At 42.0% G+C, this 19,296-nt stretch overlaps 3 protein-coding genes across 9 annotated transcripts in view; 2 read left to right on the top strand and 1 right to left on the bottom strand.

The window, feature by feature from the left end:
* Positions 1-1,243: 1,243 nt before the first annotated feature.
* On the bottom strand, positions 1,244-9,246 carry cdk8 (cyclin dependent kinase 8). The gene is made up of 13 exons (XM_074693119.1): positions 8,792-9,246; positions 6,922-6,997; positions 6,479-6,589; positions 5,684-5,824; positions 4,970-5,027; positions 4,761-4,892; positions 4,503-4,646; positions 3,745-3,814; positions 3,509-3,581; positions 3,291-3,388; positions 3,070-3,148; positions 2,470-2,628; positions 1,244-2,323 (listed from the first exon to the last, which is right to left on the bottom strand). Exons 1-13 carry the CDS (start codon positions 8,917-8,919, stop codon positions 2,198-2,200), a joined length of 1,395 nt encoding a protein of 464 aa, XP_074549220.1. The 5' UTR covers positions 8,920-9,246; the 3' UTR covers positions 1,244-2,197.
* Positions 9,247-9,301: 55 nt separating this feature from the next.
* Positions 9,302-16,316, top strand: rnf6 (ring finger protein (C3H2C3 type) 6). Of its 3 annotated transcripts, XM_074693117.1 has the most exons (5): positions 9,302-9,378; positions 10,563-10,697; positions 11,775-11,930; positions 12,080-12,244; positions 12,535-16,314. In XM_074693117.1, the coding sequence occupies exons 3-5, from the start codon at positions 11,783-11,785 to the stop codon at positions 14,379-14,381; spliced, it is 2,160 nt and encodes a 719-aa protein (XP_074549218.1). In that variant the 5' UTR covers positions 9,302-9,378; positions 10,563-10,697; positions 11,775-11,782; the 3' UTR covers positions 14,382-16,314. The 3 variants fall into 3 exon arrangements, with proteins under 3 accessions (XP_074549218.1, XP_074549219.1, XP_074549217.1); XM_074693118.1 differs by lacking the exons at positions 9,302-9,378; positions 10,563-10,697 and adding an exon at positions 10,710-10,871 and having other exon boundaries at positions 12,535-16,316; XM_074693116.1 differs by lacking the exons at positions 9,302-9,378; positions 10,563-10,697 and adding an exon at positions 11,247-11,386 and having other exon boundaries at positions 12,535-16,316.
* A 1,289-nt stretch (positions 16,317-17,605) lies between these two features.
* The window catches only part of atp8a2 (ATPase phospholipid transporting 8A2), a 64,453-nt gene continuing 62,762 nt past the window's right edge, over positions 17,606-19,296 (top strand). For all 5 annotated transcript variants that reach the window (XM_074693052.1, XM_074693050.1, XM_074693048.1 and 2 more), the window contains exon 1: positions 17,606-17,865. In XM_074693052.1, the coding sequence (XP_074549153.1) occupies positions 17,823-17,865 (43 nt within the window). In that variant the 5' untranslated portion in view covers positions 17,606-17,822. The remainder of the gene's footprint in view (positions 17,866-19,296) is intronic.

The raw sequence follows: 19,296 nt of genomic DNA, 5'->3' as shown, positions 1-19,296 counted from the left end.
CTTTGAGGACGTGGACACGCCCACCGAGCATATTAACCAATCAAACCTCAATATTGGGGTTTTACCACATGACGGACGTTCTCACAAACCAATAGAATGTCTAAATGGAATGATTGACAGGGAAGCTTCCTATCTCGAGAGCAGTGGTTCTAATCGAGGAGGCAGAGCTTCGTTTGGGCGTTGCTGAAGAGCTTAACGGGGTTTCTTCACTTATCTGGGTGTACCTGTTCCTTGTCAAAATTATTAAGGTTTTTAATTGAACTTCAGGCATCTGAAAAAAAAAACTAGGGATACGAGGACCTCCACTAAATAAAGAGTGGTAGTATCAAAATGTGAGCAAGGGAGATTTTTTTCCTTGAGGCAGTGATGCTGAGTGAGTGGAGATAGTATTGTATAACAGACTGAAATAGCTGGACCAGCATCCTGCAGGAAGAGGTTCATTGGTAGGACTTGCTATACTTAGATCAGAGCTTTCGTCTCTCAGGTGTGTGTTTGCCGACAAAAACATTCCGAGGGAAAAAAAAAAAACAGCCATCAAAGCAGAGCAAGTGACCAGAAAGCTGAAGATTTAGTCCTCTAAAGAAGGCAAAGAGAATTTTATGATTGAGAATGCACATTCTATTCCTGGAGAAGAGGTTGAAAGCCACAACCTGCATTTGGCACAGAGCTGTCAGTGTAGCATTTATAATTGATTACACAATGAATAGTAAATCAGTCATGTATGTGATGATGAAGAAAGTGGAGCAGTTAAGACAGAAAAGACTGTTGTGGCATGCTTGGACTCCATCAGAGTAATGCTGTGTTGGCTGAATGTATTTGTGCTCAAACCATAAGCTGATTGGTTGATCAATACAGTTACTCAGCAATATTTACTGATAGGCAGCTGTAATGTTGGGCATGTCTCTGTTTAGTCCCTGGACAAATAAAATCAACTTGAATGCATTATGCAATGAGGCCTTTAACTGCAACATTACTTGAGTTAAAGAAAATAAGGTGCCTTAAATTTTGAGAAATTGCCTTGAAGTGATATTTCAACAACCCTGGCTGATGTTAAAATTGCAAAGATGGTTATTTACCCAGGATATTATTTTAAAACTCTGCATGCCAGTTGGAGTTTGTCTGAATTCCTGAGAAATGGTAAGCAGCTTAACTTTGTGAAGTAGGACTGTGAAAGAAAATAAATAAAAAGTGATTCAAATGTGAAACGCTGCTCAAGTAGTTGCACATACATCACAAATACCGGGGTTTCAACTTTTATTGTCAGGATACTTGCTTCATGTAAAATATTTCAATACAATACAGTACAATGCATGTTCCATCTGCAATCCTCCATGCGATTGGTTGGTTTTGTCGTCATGTTTGTAAGGCTTGCTCACAGCGGCTGAGCGCTCAGCCATCACAGGCTGCTCTGCCCATCTTGCCATGAAAACGGAAAAACCATGAAAACGGATTAAATTATAAACTACTAAAATCTTTTTTGTCTTTTCATTTTTTTGTCCTTTATTAAAACCCTCAACGCCACAGCTGCGGGAGCTCCACATCCTCCCAGCATGCTTCACAGCAGCTTAGTTCAGTCCTCAGCTGAGGCCCTCACAGGGCCACACACACTCACGCACACATAAAACAGACACACAGAATTAAAAGACAGACAAAAAAATAATAAACAACAGACAAACAGGAGGACAGTTGGACAAGGAATCTGTCAATGCTGGCAGTCACATAGCAGCTTTCAGTCTGTTCCAAGCTTTGACGGTAGGAGGGCCAGGGTGGAGGTGTAGGTGTGGTGACAGGTGATCAGGAAGAGGAAGAGGAGACGACACAAAAATGAAAACGCATCCCCTAAAAGCCAAGCCATCATCTGTTGCCTGGTTCAGACACAAGTCGGCCTCCATCCTTGTGTCTCCTCTCTCCATCCCCCTGCCTTGTGTTTCACCTGTCAGGTTCTGCTCTGGAGCGGTGTTTTGTAATACTGGGGTAATGGTGTGTTATCTTGAAGAAGTGTCGTCACTCAGGCCTAAAAGACTGCTGCAGAGAAGGTGCTCTCTGTTGGGTGGGGTTTGTAGCCTTGGACATCCCCACATCCCTCAGTACATTCGTTCAGGTGGGCATGGTGAGGGCTGTGTATGCGTGTGTGTATAGATATATATATATGTGTGTGTTTAATTGTATGTATGTATGTATGTATGGTAGGGGTTTCTCAGTAGCGATGGGTCTGGTGGGAGTACTGAGGCGGCTGTTGGGAGGTAGAGGAGTATCCCATGCTGCTTTGGGGCAGTGATGTGCTTGGTCCAGGGTTCTGGTAGGCAGCATGTGGATTGGAGCGCTGCAGGGAGGAAGAAGTCAAGATACTCATTATCTTATTTCTTGGGTTCTAAGAGATTACATGTTCAACCTGGAATTAAAACACTGGAATAGGGAGAGAAAGAAGACTTGTTTTCATCCAACTATTAAGGAAAGAGAGACACATACCTGGTAGTCTGAGGTCATAATGAGGCCACCTGAGGTAGTGGTGGGCGGGACAACTCGCACTTTTTTCAGAGGCGGACCCTGAGCATGGCTGTTGTCAGGGTTACCAGTGTGCCCCGCCCCATTTGTGTGGTTGTTTCCCTGTTGCTGTTGCTGGTTTTTCTAATGGTGCAAAAGAAAACACAAAAAGTGCTCCTGTCAGAGGGGTTCACTTCATGTTTCAGATCTAACTGATGAGATTCCCCAAAGAGCCTTAATATCATGACCACACAAAGGAGGCAGATAAGACTGGTTGGTTGGTATCTGTCAGTGCTTGGAGCTGTTACAGAGTTAGTGAAAGTTAAGTAAGTTTTAGAACAGGTAGAGGGTTGTCCTTGTGGAATATGCTGGACATTCAAGTCTAATCTATGAAGGTCCCACCTTGTAGTGTACAGGAATTTAAAGATCTGAAGCTTATGTCTTGGTGCCAGATATTACAGCACACTTTCAGAGGTCTAGAGTTGATGACTCGAGAGAGCTTCCTCGGCAATACTAGGCAGGTGGTCATAAAGATCAGTAGATGGGTGTACAGGGTATTAAAGGTATGTGTTCTGGATTTCTCACTTTGTCTGCCTTGTCCTCTGGTTCCTCCTCTGTTAAGAACTCCCTCTTTGGATAGGGAATCTGGCAGCCTGCGAACACACTGGAGAAAAACAAAAACAAAGGAAGCTCATCGACTTTATTCCTGGTAACTGGAAATGGAAACTATTTCATTCACAACAGATATTTCAAGAGCTGCGTGTGTGCGCCTGTAAGTGTGTGTATGTGTGTGTGATAGGACTCACTCAGAGGTGGGCAGAGGCTCCTCCAAAAAGTAAGGGTCCTGCATGGCCTGCTCAGATGTGATTCTACGGATTGGGTCCATGGTCAGCAGCTTCTGCAGCTTTAAGTCAGTGCACAAAATGTTATTTCTACAGTAGTAATTTGTCAGTGGTTCACAGCTATGACTTAATGTCCATGAACTTTATTTGATGCTGCCTCTATCACCAAAGGATGAACTTACCAAGTGGAATGCTTTGCTGTCTGGTTTGACTTTATGTTTTTCCATGTACTTTATAAGGCTGCAGTTTGTGTATCTGTGATAAAAAGGAAGCAAGTTGTATCAATATCGAGCCATCAGCTATTACATGAGCCGTGTACAGCACTCAGACATGTATTTCTGCCAGCAGACACAGCACTTTGCTTTCTGACTTTCTGATCTTAGAGAAAAACTGGGACACCGGAGCTGTGCAGACTCACGTGTTCCTTCTAAAGTCTTTCATCAGCGTGGAGTGTTCTGGCATCTTTTTGATGTCCTCCCAGTCTTTATCTGTCAAATGAGGAAAAGACAGGATTATAACACGTCACAACCTCCCTCCCTCCAAGAACAGATTATTTAGATTGTTGGGTCTGGATTAGGATCTTTTTAAGCACGGATGCTTGTGATTTCCTCACAACAGCCTCTCATTACAACAACAACATACTGAGCCTTGGTTTTGACATCTGTTTCGTTTAATATAAAGCTGAAAAGATTTGCCTTTCAGTGCGTTATTTTTCTGTTTAATATCAATCCTGTGCAAGCCTTTTTGCAGAAACACATCATAACTTTAATTGCAAAACGCCACAAAGGGATTGGAGCTACTGTAAGGGTCAGTTCTCCCTGCAGAATCAAAACAAAATCCATCAGATAGGCTGGGGAATTATACAACCAGAGCAGCAGAGAGGGTGGAAGGGGAGAAACCAATTCAGAAGCAGCTTAACTGAACTGGAAAATATAGGCTCAAATGTAACAGTGCAAGTACAAGTTTCTATGTTTGTGATTTGACTTCATCTACTGTGTCAGTGGGTTGATGTCCTTAGACTACAGGAGAGCACGAAGGGAATGAGGAAAAGAAAAGAGCAAGGTAAAAGTGGGGCAGAATAAAAGATGAACACTTTTAATTCACAGCTGATACTATAGGATAAAGGGGTATATATGAGGATTTTCCCTTTAGGTGTCACAACAAGTCAACCCTCACCAGCAGGAAAGCCCATGACATTAAAGATGCGGTCCAGTTGGTCGTGGTGGTAAGGGTTACTGGTCTTAATGTCTTCCTGGCGACAGTGGAATATTGGCTCAGAAGTCAGCAGCTCTGCAAAGATGCAGCCAATCGCCCAAATGTCTGGAGAAAAGTGGAAAAGCAGACTACAAGTTAAGCTCGAGGTGGGTAACTGAGTATTTCTGATGCTCAGGAACCGGAGCTATACAGACAGATGGCAGAGGAACATTTTCTTACCGATGGCTTTGGTGTAGTGCCGAGCCCCCAGCAGCAGTTCAGGTGCTCTGTACCAGAAGGTGACCACCACAGGGTCGAGATCGGCTAAAGGCTTCAGTGGTGAATTGAAGAGTCGGGCAAACCCCATGTCAGCTGAAGATTAGACACTGTGATAAGTTAAATGCTCGAAAACTTAGGGTTCAAATTTGAAAAGAAGAGATCATACTTACCAATCTTTACTCTACCCCTCTCTGGCCCTTCACCCATAACTAAAATGTTTGCTGGTTTCTAAGAAAGACAAAAACCAAACCCACACACTTTTAACAAAATTTCAAAATATTCAAAAAATTAATTCAAATGTGTCATAAAATGGAGACAAATAGCAATGATACATTCAGATTAATGGAGCAAAGATCTCCAGCCCTGCATAAAATATGGGATCAAAATTTACAGTTGTCGCCCTCCAGTGGACGATCACATTCACTACATCCAGAGGAAGCAAAGCCTACCATTTAAAAATTATTCAGACTGCGAAAGAATATGATTGTCTGTGTTACAGAATTTAAATCTGTAAATTAAGCATTTAAGGGTTAATGCAACACCTAAAAAGCTTCTTCAATTCACAGGAACTGAAATAATCTTTAACTTAAACTTAACTCTGATATCATCATCACTTCTCATAACAACTCTAAAACTATTTTTTGTGTCAAGAGAACAAGATAGACCAAAATCTGCACACGAGACAAAAAAGCATGTGAAAAACAGGTGGTTCAAAGCCATATCTGAGCACAAGCAGAGCTACAGCAACTGATTCTCTGCCCAGTAACAATCCTCCCATCTCTCATCAACCCCTGCCTTGTTTTCCACTTCTACCTAAGTATTTTCTCCTTCTGGCTCCCTCCCTCTTGTCCTTTCCTCCCCTCTCCCCGCCCCAATCCTCTTACAAGGTCTCTGTGGAGGACCCAGTTGGCGTGGAGGTAATGGATGCCATCCAGGATCTGGTAGAGCAGAGACTTGACCATTCCTCTAGGCAGCTGAAGAGGCTTCTTGTTGGCCTTGGAGGCTCTGTGGAACTTAATAATGTGCTACAAGGAGACAACATAACAGTAGTTGTGGTTAGCGTGTAATTTTTCGCTTAAAACCATAATTTTCTCTCTTCTCTCCATTTTTTAAATTTTTTTTTGCAGTCATACGGTAAAAATGTCAGTAAGGCTGATGTTTATGGCATGTGTTTCCACTTCCTCAGTGAAGGAATGTGAGTTTAGCAGTTTTGTGGAAGAAATGGTATTTCGACTCCATTCTGATTCCCTTCTGACAATTGAACACTGACTATTTCTTGGTGTTTATGTTTTTTTTATTGAGAGTTTACAACGCATAATTAGCACCATGTTCAGAGTCCTTCCTTACAAGTTGTGAATGAGTATGCACCAGCTCTGTGAGTAATTCTGCAGTTGTGAAAGTCTGGGATTTAGTCCCTCTTATAAAAAAAGTAAATCGCTTGAGTGCAAAAAGTATGTCAGCACAATATATGAACAAAATGTTTACTACGAGTTCAATTTTTGTATGCGATCTGTAACTAATGGAAATCTGCAGTGTTGTATGTGCGATGGTCTGAAGAGACGATTAAAATAAATCCCACTGAGGATATACGCATTAATTCTATACGCAACTATTGTGGCACATTAAGCAGGAAATATTGCAATATGTCTGATGTGTGTGTATGTGTGTGCATGATTTACCCAGAGATCATGCTCGGCGTAGTCAAAAAGCAGCCATACTTTACGGTCGGCGTGTGACAGGAAAACCTTCTGCAGGGAGATGACATTCGGGTGCTTCAGCTCCCGCAACAGCTGCAAAGTACAAACCATTCAGCGAGGGCAGAATCATGAATGAAAAAAAAAACACAAAGCTGATCTGCTACTCATAAAACATCTAAGATGTGCCAAGAATGAGGAAATAATTTGCCTGATAACCGTAAAAAGAGATACATGACACTTTTTTTGTCATATGTGATGCATGTACCTAATCAAAGTCTTTTTGCTCTTACGGTCTAAGTCTGGTGCTCATTTAACAAAAGCAACCTTGAGAAGGTGATTCATGTATTACATAAACCACCTAGGATTTGGCATGAGAGCTTTTGACAGACCAAACAAAGGGACAAAGTAAGCCAAGCATTTCTTACTGCAATCTCTCTGCAGGCTGACATGGAGATGCCAGTGCCTTCAATCTGCTTGAGGGCGTAGTCCTTATCATCCTTCCTACAAAACAGAGAGACAGAGCAACATCAACACCACGGCAGACTGTGAGCCCCCTGAGAGCTGTCTGCACCGAATCATAAAGGGGGGCACTTGGCAGCTGGCATGGGGAGTCTAAGAAGAGGCCGAGTTGCATTACCTCCAGATTTGTGTAATCAAGCTCACCTCTGAGGCTCAAAACAATAGAAGGGGAAAGGAAACAGGCCCTGTCTGGCAGCTGGCGAGGGACAAACAGAGCACAGAGACTGGCTCTCACTTAAATGAATCTGGAATAACCCCTTCCACCCTCCTCTCTGGCCTACATCATCTCATAAACCCAAGCTTTGTGCCTCCTCGGGCCCTGTCCAACTACTGCAGCACAAATTAGCTCACAGAGTCTCATAAACAGCACCCTCCTAAAGTGAACACAAACATCTTTGAACACTTTAGGGCTTTTTTGTGTGGATCCGGCTGCCAGTATGTCCCGGCTGTCACAATGGGCCTAGTATGGGCATGGTAGCTCAAGCTGCTCTATACAGCTCCTGTACAAACTGTGGCGTAAATAACATTAGAAAACAAAGGAAAAAGAAACAAAGGGTTTTAAATGAATATGGATAGCATTCTGATGTGCCAAAGGGTCTGTGATGGTCCAGCTGAAGCACTTTATTGCATCATAATCTAGTAATCCTTACACTTCTCATTAACGTTCATATCAACCCACGAGTTTCGGAGGATAAGGTTAAAAGTAAGAAGAGAGTGCTGAAATTAAAAAAAAGTTACAGTATATAATTGTGTTAAATTGGCTACAGAAAGTAATTTAAATAAAAATAAAACAATGGCGTATTTACATTGGGGTCTAAAAACAATAACAGATCTCAAAATGTGCAAGGTTTTTCTACAACAGTTAGATTCCTCTTAATTAAAATGTAAGAACTTAAAGTGATCATCAAAACAGCCGTTTTTTCCCCAATTTGCAACAAATATGACCTGACTAGACCACAATGTTGAGGCATATGTCAAAGTTTTCCCCAGGAAGAACACCCCAGACTGCACCAGTGACCATCCAGACTCAGCTCAGGACATTTTATGAACCCTTGGTAGCTTCTGCACTTTTTAGTGGTCTCCTGTGGGGCAGGGAGCACAGAGAGGGACAGGAAGAGAGGGCCTTGGACTCCACAGAAGGGGTAAGTGACAGAAGGATGCTTGCAAAGCTTACATACATTATAAACAATCCCTCTCACCTGCTGCATTTGACTGTGAGGGCTTTAAGCTGCAGACCATGACACCCACCCTGCAAGGAGGAGCACTACCACAGGTCATTCCTCCCATCTGCAATAAGACTTCTTAACATAAGCACCTCTGCCTGACGCTAACATAATTGCACTCACACCATGGCATTCATAATAGTATTGCACATGTCTTTTTCATACTCATTGTTGTTGTTACTCTCATTCTTGTCTTTAATTTGTTTCAAGTTTGTGAATATTGTACATTTTTATTTTTACAGCTATCTCTTGTTCTTTTGTTGCATTTTTAATTTTCATTTTTCCCATTTAAGCTGCAGTAACAACAGAATTTTCCTTTCTAAACGATGAACTTAGCCTCATCAGGATCCTGACAGCCTATTCTTTTTACACACGTCGCCTTTATGTTCCTCTGCATAAATCTCCGACATGCTTCCTCTGCACGTGATTAAAGCAGCTATGATACGTGGAAACATTGAAGAAGAAATTAAAACGTATTTAAAGGAGGGATAGAGGAAAGGAGGGGGGTAGTGAAGGGTTCACTGGTTAGGGGCCTTGCTGGTCATCAACTCACCCATCTTTTCTCTTCGCCTTGTATACATGACCGTAGGTGCCTCTTCCCACTTTGCATCCTTCGTACTCGAACAGGTCCTCGACACGCTCTCTTTCGCCGGTCAGCTTCACTTTGAAATCATAGTCCATTTTCACAACTGTCTGGGCCAGATGTATCCGCTCCTTCCCTTTTAAAAGCGACGCTTGGGAGGCAACTGGGCCACCCCAACGAGCTCGGTGTGGAAATTCAGCTAGTTGCCTTCCCCAGCGTGGCCCTTTCTTCCTTCAGCCCAGCTTCCACATCAAGTTTTGGGTCAGATTGTTTGTACCGGAGAGGGTGAGCGGTGCTCGGATGTAGTCCGGTTGGAATAGGAGCCCTGAATTTTTAAAATGTTTTCCTTTTTCTGTGGTTGCTGCGTTTCTCTCTCAGCCGGTATCTGCTCCAAAGAGACGCACTTCACTCCGTAACGACGGCGTATGCACGCACGGCACTGTCGTAAAATGTCGTGAATACATACCCGCAGCAGATAAAGAACTACAGAAAATGGAAAGACAGATCATCAAACCACGTGGATTTGCACACAATTACTATGTGGAATATCATATAATGTAAGTATCGATGCAACAGAAAATTGCTACAATGTCTCACATTTGTTTCAAACTAAAGAGCTGCTAAAGGAGATCTACATTTCACACGTTGGCCACTATTAGTATGCCTACATTTAATTGATTCATTATTATCTTCAGGACACAATTTTGTTTTGCTATGTACAAAAATATGGGTAATAATAAATACAGAATTATCAAGGACTTTTCAGAGCGATATGAGCCAGTAAAACATTGGGAATGAGTTTGAAATTTCCATTAAATTGGTTTGTTTTGAGACAAATAAATAATTGAAATGTAATCATTTTTATTTAGTTATATAAATCATAGGTAAGGTAAAGAGTTTCAGTTTTTAACTGTGATTGTAACTCCAATAAGTAGCTAAAATTACAGAGAAATAAGTTTTTGGACCTAGCCCTGGGTTATGTGTGTAAATATATTTGTCCAAATCCGTCCAAACTTTTAATTTACCATCAATCATTTGACTTACCTCCCCCTGTTTATCAGCATTTGTTCTTAACCCTCTGATAAAAGCCACACATAAAACAGTAATTTATTCTACAGTGAGGAGTATTTAATGACATAAGGAACAAATCAATAAGATGTTGCTGTGCTTTGAAAAGATGTTAATGGTAATAAAGGTATGACACAACTTTATCATGTAGAAATTATTTAAAAAACAACAACCATAATCTACTATATTTTGATATATAGATCAATACTACCTCAAATTTTGTGACTGACTCCTTAAGAAGTAAAACATATTATGATACTAGTTTGTGTGTTATAAGGCTATCACATACATGATTGTGAATGTTGGATGCTGTCTCTGACCTATTTATTTTTGTTGTTATTTGTTATTGTTTATTTTGAAGTGTAGCATATCTATCTATCTATCTATCTATCTATCTATCTATCTATCTATCTATCTATCTATCTATCTATCTATCTATCTATTTTTTAATTAATCCATTTTGAAGGCAAGTGCTTTAAATCAAGGATAACATGCTGAGATGGGAATTTTTTGCAATTCAATTGAAAAGTACAAAAAATATTGATAAAAAATGAAGAAAAAGCGATCTAAGATTTTCCAAGTGAAAATAAACATTTCTGGTAGAATGACCCAACTATTTAACAGATCATTTTCTCTTATTATCGTCTCTTATTTTTTTCTGTACATGTTGGAGGATTTACCTAGGAACTAATGTAACCAGACTAGTTATTTTCCGCCGGATGATGTCACGTAACACCACTGGTCCCATCTTGGTTTGAGAGTGAAGGGAGAGCAGAGAAAAACGTCCATATTACCGCTGCTTTGTCAGGTAATACAACACTTTTGTCACTGTCATCTCTTACAAAAACGTGCTGGGGTTACGTGTTGTGTCCCTTAAACCTTTGCTGCTGCATTCAACTGTTCCTCGTGTTTTAATCTGAACAGTTATTCAGCCACACAGGTCGCTGCTGATTCAGCTAACACATACTGCTACTCGCTAACGGTAGGTGAGCTAATTCGCTACTCCTCGGTTAGCAAGTAATGCGTTGCGCAGACAGATGACTCTTTTGATCCTTGAAAGCTCCACGCAAGTCATTGTTTTGATGGATCACCATAGCAATTAATCTCTGCTTTTCATCAACATGTCAGTTATCGAATTATATCAAAAATCTGAGCAGATTCTTTGTCTTTCCTTCTTTGCCCTGCGTTTACATGGAGTATACCTCCGTTTAGCTCGTCGTGGCCCGCCTTTGCAGTGCACTGATTGGATCTCTTGCATGTCGGTCAATAGAAATGGGCCCGTGATTGGTGGCTAACCAGGATGACAACGCCAGTTTTGTTGCCCTATACCCCTTGCCTTCAACATGGCCTTCCGTAGCTTCTCGTTTACAGTGGTTGATATTAACACTCAAAAGGCGATGCTGTTATTAGTTTGCTCACTAGTTGCCTTTACAGCGAAGAACGTAAGCACGTTTTGGGTCAAATCAGCTGAAATTACAGTCGACTTGGAGCTGTCAGGTTCGCCTTTTCTCACTGGTTGAGTCTTTCGGTGGAAAATGGATGGCGTTGTCTGAATAGCTGACGTTGACCATAGAGTAAAAACTTCAAGGGTGGAGTTTCTATGAATTCTGTCTTGTAATTCTTATTATGCTTTACTCATCGCACATGCCAGAAATCGCACCATATTCAACTGAGCCAACGATTCAGTAGCTCTCCAACAGAGAATCAAATCGTACTTAGACAGTTTTTCTTTGAGCATCATATTGAATGATAAATGGGCATGTAGACTTAAAAGGAGGCTGTGCAGCTACATTATGAAAAAAAATTTCCCCATTTATGTATGGTAAATGTTAATATTATCATGGCTGGCTTTGTTGAATGACAGGACTACTCATTTGTTTGATAGCACTTTTCATGGTGATGGACCCTCCTGGTGGGGGAGATGAACGGCGGAGACAGGCAGAGCGTCTTCGACGGGAGGAGGCATACTATCACTTCATCAATGAACTGAGTGAGGAGGAGTATCGCCTTATGAGAGACAGCAACCTGCTTGGCACTCCTGGTGAGAAGATTAACTCCTGACAAGTTGATGAGATGACTGCTTCTGTCAACTTTGCAAAATAACAGAACAACTAATAAAGATAGTGTGCTGATAGTTAAGGAGCAGACATAGTTCTTCTTTAACCACGATTAGTGCTCTATGCTTCACAGGGGAAGTGACTGCTGAGGAGCTCAGGCAGCGTCTGGATGGTGCAAAGGAGCGCATGTCATCTCAGCCCCGTACTGAGCAGCGTTCGCAGACTGCTGATGCTGGAGAACAGCAGGGCAGCAGTGCTGAAGTAGAAGAAAGAGGGGCTGGAGGGAGACGAGGGGCAGGTATGAAGTAGAGACAGGAACATCTGATCTTTTTAAATTTTGTTTATAATATAGTCTTTTTGATTTGGTCAAGCGTCAGTCTTACAGAGATCTAAATAAGGTTACATGTACTGTAGGTCTGGTTTAGCCTGTCAGTGAATGCTAGGATGCCTTTAAGTAAAGTTTGAAGCATGAATGCCCACACTTTTGGTGCCACTTAAGACCTGCTTGTTAAGTTTTTAATTCGCATGGATTTTGTAAGAGAGCATGTTAGCTGGCATTCTTAGAATTAATTTTTTTTTTTTCTGTAGGGGGCACAGAGCCCGGAGCAGAAACTTCAAATGGTGATTCATTACTAGAGTGGCTAAACACTTTCAGACGCACTGGTAACGCTACCCGCAGTGGACAAAGCGGCAACCAGACATGGCGTGCTGTCAGCCGGACAAACCCTAATAGTGGAGAATTCCGATTTAGCTTGGAAATCAACATCAACCATGATCAGCCAGAGCCGGGCGAGCATAGTGAAACTGTGGACACTGCAGAGCTTTCGGTGCCTGGCCCAAACACATCGACACCCTCTTTACGCACAGCTTCCTCTTTTTCCACCCCTCGTCCTTCAGCTACACCAAGACCTGCCCCGTACCCCACCCCACGGCCGGCCCTCAGTAGGAGGATGCAGACACGACGCACACGCAGCAGCACTACCACTCTTTCTATGAATCCCCCAGCACTTCCTGCACCAGTTACCCCTGCTGCTGCTCAGAGGAGAGGGGGGACTCTGCAGTCTTTGGCTCCGCCCCTTAATGTTCCCAACTCCTCTGCTGATCAAGCCACAGCTTTGCAACATCAAGCCCGGAACACAGAAGAAGAGCAGATGAATGCTGATACGTCTGCTTCTATAGACTGTCCTCGTGTGTCAACTCAGTCTGGGTCTCAGGCCCCAGCAGTGGGACATGAATCACGTGCAAGTAGGACTCGATCACGCGGGCGTGCACGCAGGGCTGCAGCTGGGGCTGTAGTTTCACCCCGTTTATCAAGGCGGAGCCGTTCCCCTTTGCACAGAGCTCCCCTTGCCAGTACTGCTACACCATCAAGCAGTAGTGTCAGTGGCTCTAGCATGAACACTGTTGAGCCAGGTAGTGGCACAGGCTCTGTTTCCATGGAAACTGTGGAGAGTGTGGCAGAACCTGCAGCTCAAACTGAGTCGGTTGTAGAAACAGGAGAACGTGAGAATGAATCCCATGTGATAGGAGCAGGAAGTTCTGGGGTGCGACGGCATCCGACCATTATGTTGGACCTGCAGGTGAGAAGAATTCGACCTGGTGAGAACCGCGATCGGGACAGCATTGCAAGCAGAACACGTTCTCGTGCCCGCGTTGCCGAGAATACAGTCACATTTGAAAGTGACAGTGGTGGGTTTAGACGCACCATCTCACGCTCTGAGCGAGCTGGGATCCGCACCTATGTGAGCACTATTCGGATCCCTTTGAGGCGCATCAGTGAGACAGGCCTGGGGGAGCCCAACTCCACTGCCCTGCGTTCTATCCTACGTCAGATCATGACTGGATTTGGGGAGCTGAGCTCTCTAATGGAGACCGAAGCAGACTCTGAAACCATTGCACCTAGCCACACAGATGCTAGTGGAATAAATAACACTAATGCAGCCAGTCATCTACATACAAACGAGAATGCAGCAGGCCAGGTTGTGACTGGCGGGGTCGACCAGGAGAGACCCGGACTGGTGGGAAACGAGGGAGACCAGAGTGGGCAGACCAGGCTCAGTGGAGGGATAGTGAGCACCACTGAGGGCCGGGCCACCAGCAGAGACACCAACAACTTAGTTGAAAATGGAACTCTGCCCATCCTGCGGCTGGCGCACTTCTTCCTGCTCAGTGATGAAGAGGATGATGATCACCCCAGGGGCCTGACGAAAGAACAGATTGACAATCTATCCACTCGCACCTATGGTCAGGCGAGCCTGGATGGGGAGATGGGTCGTGCGTGCAGTGTTTGTATCAATGAGTATGCCCAAGGCAACAAGCTGCGCCGCCTGCCTTGCTCCCACGAGTTTCACATCCACTGCATCGACCGCTGGCTCTCTGAAAACAACACTTGCCCCATCTGCAGGCAGCCCATACTGGCTGTGCATCATGATTGACCTATTTGCTCAAAAATACATCTATCATGTTCCTGGCTGGCTGAACTGAGCAGACCCATGAGGAGATTGCATGTACATAGTGCTTTCATGGTTTAATTTCTTTAAAATATCTGAAGTGTTGAGGAAGGTTGAACCAAAAGTGTGGAAAAATGAAATTATAAATGCAGAGAATTAACAAAACTTTATTTTTTTAGACTCTTTGTTTCCAAGTCAATGTTTTATTTCTTCTTCCTGAAACCTATTTCAACAGTCTGTGTCACGAAGCCTCAGAAATACCCGACACAACGGCTAGCATAAACGCTGAAGGAGCTCCTGTAGCCGCTGCTGACTTGTCTCACTTAAACGCTTTGATGTCCGTTACATGTGACGTCTCTTTGTCACAGCTGGACTACACAAATCCCTTCTAGACTTGATTTACTATGTCTAAGCTGTAAATAATTCATCACTGCTTGTAATTAAGGGTTTTGAAACAAGATGCTCTTTAGATGCAGAGTGTTTAGAATTAAAGCAAGATCCCTGCAGTTGTTCTATTCACCATTTTAAAGCTTTGACATCCGTTTTAAAGCACCCCCTTAAATTTTGCTAAGTAATATTTGATTAATTGGGATGTTTATTAGCTAAGTCTTTAATTTAAAATAAGTTTTATTCTGTACATTTATTTTTTTGAGACCTCACCATGTACTTGTCATATTTTATTGCAATACAGACTTTAATCATAAGTCACTGACTAAAACCAGCCACTTTAAATAATTTCCATATTAGTTTTGCAAATCAGATGAAATGCTGAAGGCATGTGATAATCAGGAAGTCAGAGTTGTAATTTAGTTTGAGTTGTGCAATACAGAAAGGAGAGACAGTATTGTTTGTTTTACTGTTCATTGTTGTTTACGTTGTAATGCCTGATTGTCATCTTCACTTGAAAAAAATAAGCTTTGTTTACCCTGAAATCAATGTTTCCACTTCGTTCCTGTTGCTTTTTTCTGATCCAAACTTCCCAGGCACTCTGGGATCTATTGCACAAAGTAATATAGTTTAGTTAGCTTGTTATTTCTGCCTAGCTAAAAAACTTACAAAATAAAAAAAATGGGACTGAGGGTTAAAAAAGTTTTAGATTAATGCAGTTTTCACACAACTGCAGCCATTTTTTTAAAATCAGGAATCCTTCCTTTTGATAAAGTCTGTCAGTGCAATGGTCGCAGCTTCAGCTTCAGCTCCAGCTCTAGTTCTGACCCTGAATGAGGCAGTGTTAGTAATATTATATTCCTGCTTTCCCTCTCTGGTTGTTAATTTTTCCATAACTTGCAAAGATATTTGTAGCGTAGCTTTAAATGATCATTGAGCCCAACCACTGTCAGTGTGTTGCCACCAGGGTCACTTTGTGCATCAACAACAGTACGCTGAATCTACTACATTTCTACAGAAATTATGTCGCAAAGGCAACTGCAGGAATAATGCAGTATATGTCAGACCGTGTAAGAGTGGGATAAGTGATTTTGTCTTTTTTGGGGGTCTGGTGTGGGGGTCGTTGTATGTGTGTGATAGAGATTGTTGGGCCCAAAGGAAAGGTCCAATGCCCCTAAACCTGGTTTTCAGAGAGCTTATGTTAAACCGATGTCCACCTTTGAGACCTGAAGAGGGTTATAGCCACTCAGTTTAGAAGTGAGTATTTATTCTGTTCCTATTTAATAAGATGGGAATCAACTTTTGAAGTATGAATATGTATTATGTTACAATGTGATGAGTAAATGAAACAGTTAAGACAAATATGTTACTATGTAATAAAATGAAGATATGGGTTTTCTTCTTTGCTCCTTAACAATGGAATAAAATGCAGCTTTGTTATGCCTGGAAATCTTGCATTTATGGTATGGTTAGTGTTGATCGCGCTGGGCGCGGGAATCTGGCTTACGAACGTCGACAGCTCAACACACCAACAGTGACAAGCTGATTTAAATTAGTTATTCAGACGAAATAGCAAACTTGTGCAGCCAGTAAGGATTTACACTGACAGAAGTCATTGGTATTGTACATTTTGGTAAACATTGCATTTGATGTGACATTTCATCCTTTTGAACTCACCAAAATAAGGTAATGCTTTCAATGCATGTTCTACCATATTCTATTGCTATTAGTTAAAAATGCAGTAGTTACAAATTAACAAAAGACTCACGGAATATCTCTATTCAAGCCCCCTTTTTGTAATGTTACTAGTTTTCAACAGTCAAGAGGGTTTGATGACAAATATAAGCCAATGTTTAAAAGTTAAGTAGCCTCAGATACAATTTCTTCTGTGTTATCCCTTGTTGAGTATTTTTGTGATTAAGAACTACCACTGGGAGTTTCGACCATGGTTCAGACATGATGAGCAAGCATGTCTACATTTCTGGCACTCCCAAATAAAAAGTCTTAGCATAACTTTGTACATTTCTTTTTGTTTGATAAAGTAAACTTATACAACACATAGCTATTCCTCAGTTAAAGTAATTCCACATTTGTGTAAAAATATTCTTTGAAATACATTTTGCGTCAGGAGAAAAGTAGGAGCACGCAAATTATCGCAAAATTCATTGCGCGCGCCCGTGGCTCAACTGAACTGAAACAGCACCCGAATGTGTAAAGCAATGACGACAGGAGCGGAAGTACAATAGCTTTCTTTCAAAATAAAATAAAATTGAAAGCGAAAATTTACCCATTCCTGCTCAGCAATAATAATAACAATAAGTATAATTATTTTATTATCACTACTATAAAATATTTTCCTTCGTTTAACGGCATATTTTATCATCTTTTGCACACATCTAGCACATTGATTGTCAACAATATGTGAAAACACTGTAACAGCCTTGATGTTCCAAATGTGATTTGTTCATTCAAAAAAAAGACAATGACTGAAAATGATAAGATTCCTTTGGTTGTATTTTGTCGAAATGATATAGAAATTAACACACACACACACACACACACACACACACACACACACACACACACCAGAAAACAGTCGAGAAAACTGACAAAGAAATGATAGGGTTTCACGAAAAATAAACCATAATCATGGGACACATGTTTATTTATTACTTTTTATTTATTTATTTATTTATGTACCTATTTTCTGAAAGCTTAATTTATTTAACGTCACATACAGCTTTGACTATAAATATTGCCTGTGAAATCCTTCTTTGGCGCTACTTGATTTATTTTGAAATCAGAAACCGGAAGTCACTTATTGTTATCTTGTACGTCGACACTGACTAACGCTTGCTCTCTTAAATTAACCAAAGCGGTCCGGTCGGGAAAAAATGAACCCCCAACAGCAGCAGCAGCAGCCGCGGCCGCAGCCTGGTCCCGAAGCAGCCTTCCCCTGCTCTGTCGGTGAGCGATGAGCATGCCACCGCTCCGGCCTCCTCGTCCTAGCCTCACCGACGCCCGAACACCACCAGCAAGATGTATTTCAACCGGAGAGCCAAGAAGATACACAGCGAGGGAGGTAAACCTTTTAAAAAAACCCACCTATGTATTCGTTGCTCCATCGGGATTCCACTCGCCAATCTATCCGTATCATGTCCCTGGAAACCATGTTTATCAATGTGCTCTTGTAGGCCTGTGCTTATAGGGGATATAGCGGCCTGTGTATGATAGTGCGTATTCGATATGTGCCTGGCATAATAACGGGGGTCTGTATTATCACTGCGGCATGCATGTGGGGTGACTCGCTGTACCGGTGTTTATCCTCCAGCCTCGCTCATCTTGTTTTTGGCACCGTTAGGGGATGCAAGGACAAGTAGACTGCAGGTGCCTCTTTTAGGCAGCGCCGGTTGTCCTCATTTTTATTCCTTTAAAATAATACTCTTAGCGAGACAAACATGGTGCAGTTCTGTGACCTTAAATGGACTGTATGAATTTCCTATAGCACCATTAGGCATTATATAACATGATGCATCTTGCTGCCTGAATTTAATCCTCTGTGATAGCTTCTATTAAACTGTGTATTGAAATAAATAGGAACATTTGTGCCTTAACAATGTCTTACATCTAAGCTCAGTGAGTTATTTTTCATCCCTTTAGTCCAGCTCCCACATATCAGTCGAGGAACAGAACGGCCTATTACCTGGTCGACTTAAAAACCACGTGACTGTCTACAGCGCGCACTTTATTCTGAGTCTCTTCTTCAGTCTCTCCCTTACTTAAGTCTGTAATTCCATGTCATTATTTTTCACACACGTTTATTGAAAATGAGTCGCTCAGGCCTCCAGCTTGAATTAATCCGTCATAAATAATATACAGTCAGAGCTACAGTGTCTTTCCCACAGTGGGAGTTAAAGAGAGAGGATGGGGTGTCACAGAATGATGCTGCATTGGATGGTTTCCCACTGACATTGAAATAGATTGTACCGGAACAGAGTAGCATGTGTTTGGCTCATTCAGTGACTTTTAATACTGACTGCCACATATTGTTAAGCTGCTTTGCTGTTGTGTGTGTGTGTGTATGTCTGTGGCTACACGCCTCATGCAGATTCCAGAAATAGAAGCAGGGTGAACTGTAAGTGGAGATGAGCGCCAACTGGGCCGTACTGGACTTAGGCTGACGATTCACAGTTATTTGATGTTGAAGCAGCGAATCTTTACCTGAAGGTCAAAGAACAGCCCAAGACCCAAACTGTATAAGTTAATGAATGGGGTGGTATAGTATTGTGAAAGAATCTTACATTTACCCAGACTCTAGTTTTTTTTGTCTAAATAGAAATCCAGATAAGAAATGTGGTCAGTTTTGTGCTCTATAGTGTTACAAAGTAGGTTGAAAGAGGATGGGTGTGAAGCCGTGCTCTAGTGTGAATGTCCATCAGTGTGTACATGTGTTCCTGCTGAGATTCTCCATGTTGCCTTTACTGTAATCTCCTCGAGCTTGACCTCTTGATTC

The sequence above is a fragment of the Halichoeres trimaculatus genome, unplaced genomic scaffold, assembly GCF_033239565.1.
Source record: "Halichoeres trimaculatus isolate MK-OKI-2021-1 unplaced genomic scaffold, fHalTri1.1 fHalTri1_scaffold_18, whole genome shotgun sequence".
Classification (NCBI taxonomy): domain Eukaryota; kingdom Metazoa; phylum Chordata; class Actinopteri; order Labriformes; family Labridae; genus Halichoeres; species Halichoeres trimaculatus.
Note: the sequence above shows the minus strand (reverse complement) of the source record. Positions and strands in the feature narration are given on the sequence as shown.

Coding starts and splice junctions, on each gene's coding strand:
- cdk8 (XM_074693119.1), bottom strand. CDS start 8,919: ATGGACTATGATTTCAAAGTGAAGCTGACCGGCGAAAGAGAGCGTGTC. Junction 3,389..3,508: donor ACAGCAAAGCATTCCACTTG/GTAAGTTCATCC, acceptor ACTGACTTAAAG/CTGCAGAAGCTGCTGACCAT. Junction 2,629..3,069: donor CAGAGGACAAGGCAGACAAA/GTGAGAAATCCA, acceptor TTGCACCATTAG/AAAAACCAGCAACAGCAACA.
- rnf6 (XM_074693116.1), top strand. CDS start 11,287: ATGCTGTTATTAGTTTGCTCACTAGTTGCCTTTACAGCGAAGAACGTA. Junction 11,387..11,774: donor AGTCGACTTGGAGCTGTCAG/GTTCGCCTTTTC, acceptor TTTGTTTGATAG/CACTTTTCATGGTGATGGAC. Junction 12,245..12,534: donor TGGAGGGAGACGAGGGGCAG/GTATGAAGTAGA, acceptor TTTTTTCTGTAG/GGGGCACAGAGCCCGGAGCA.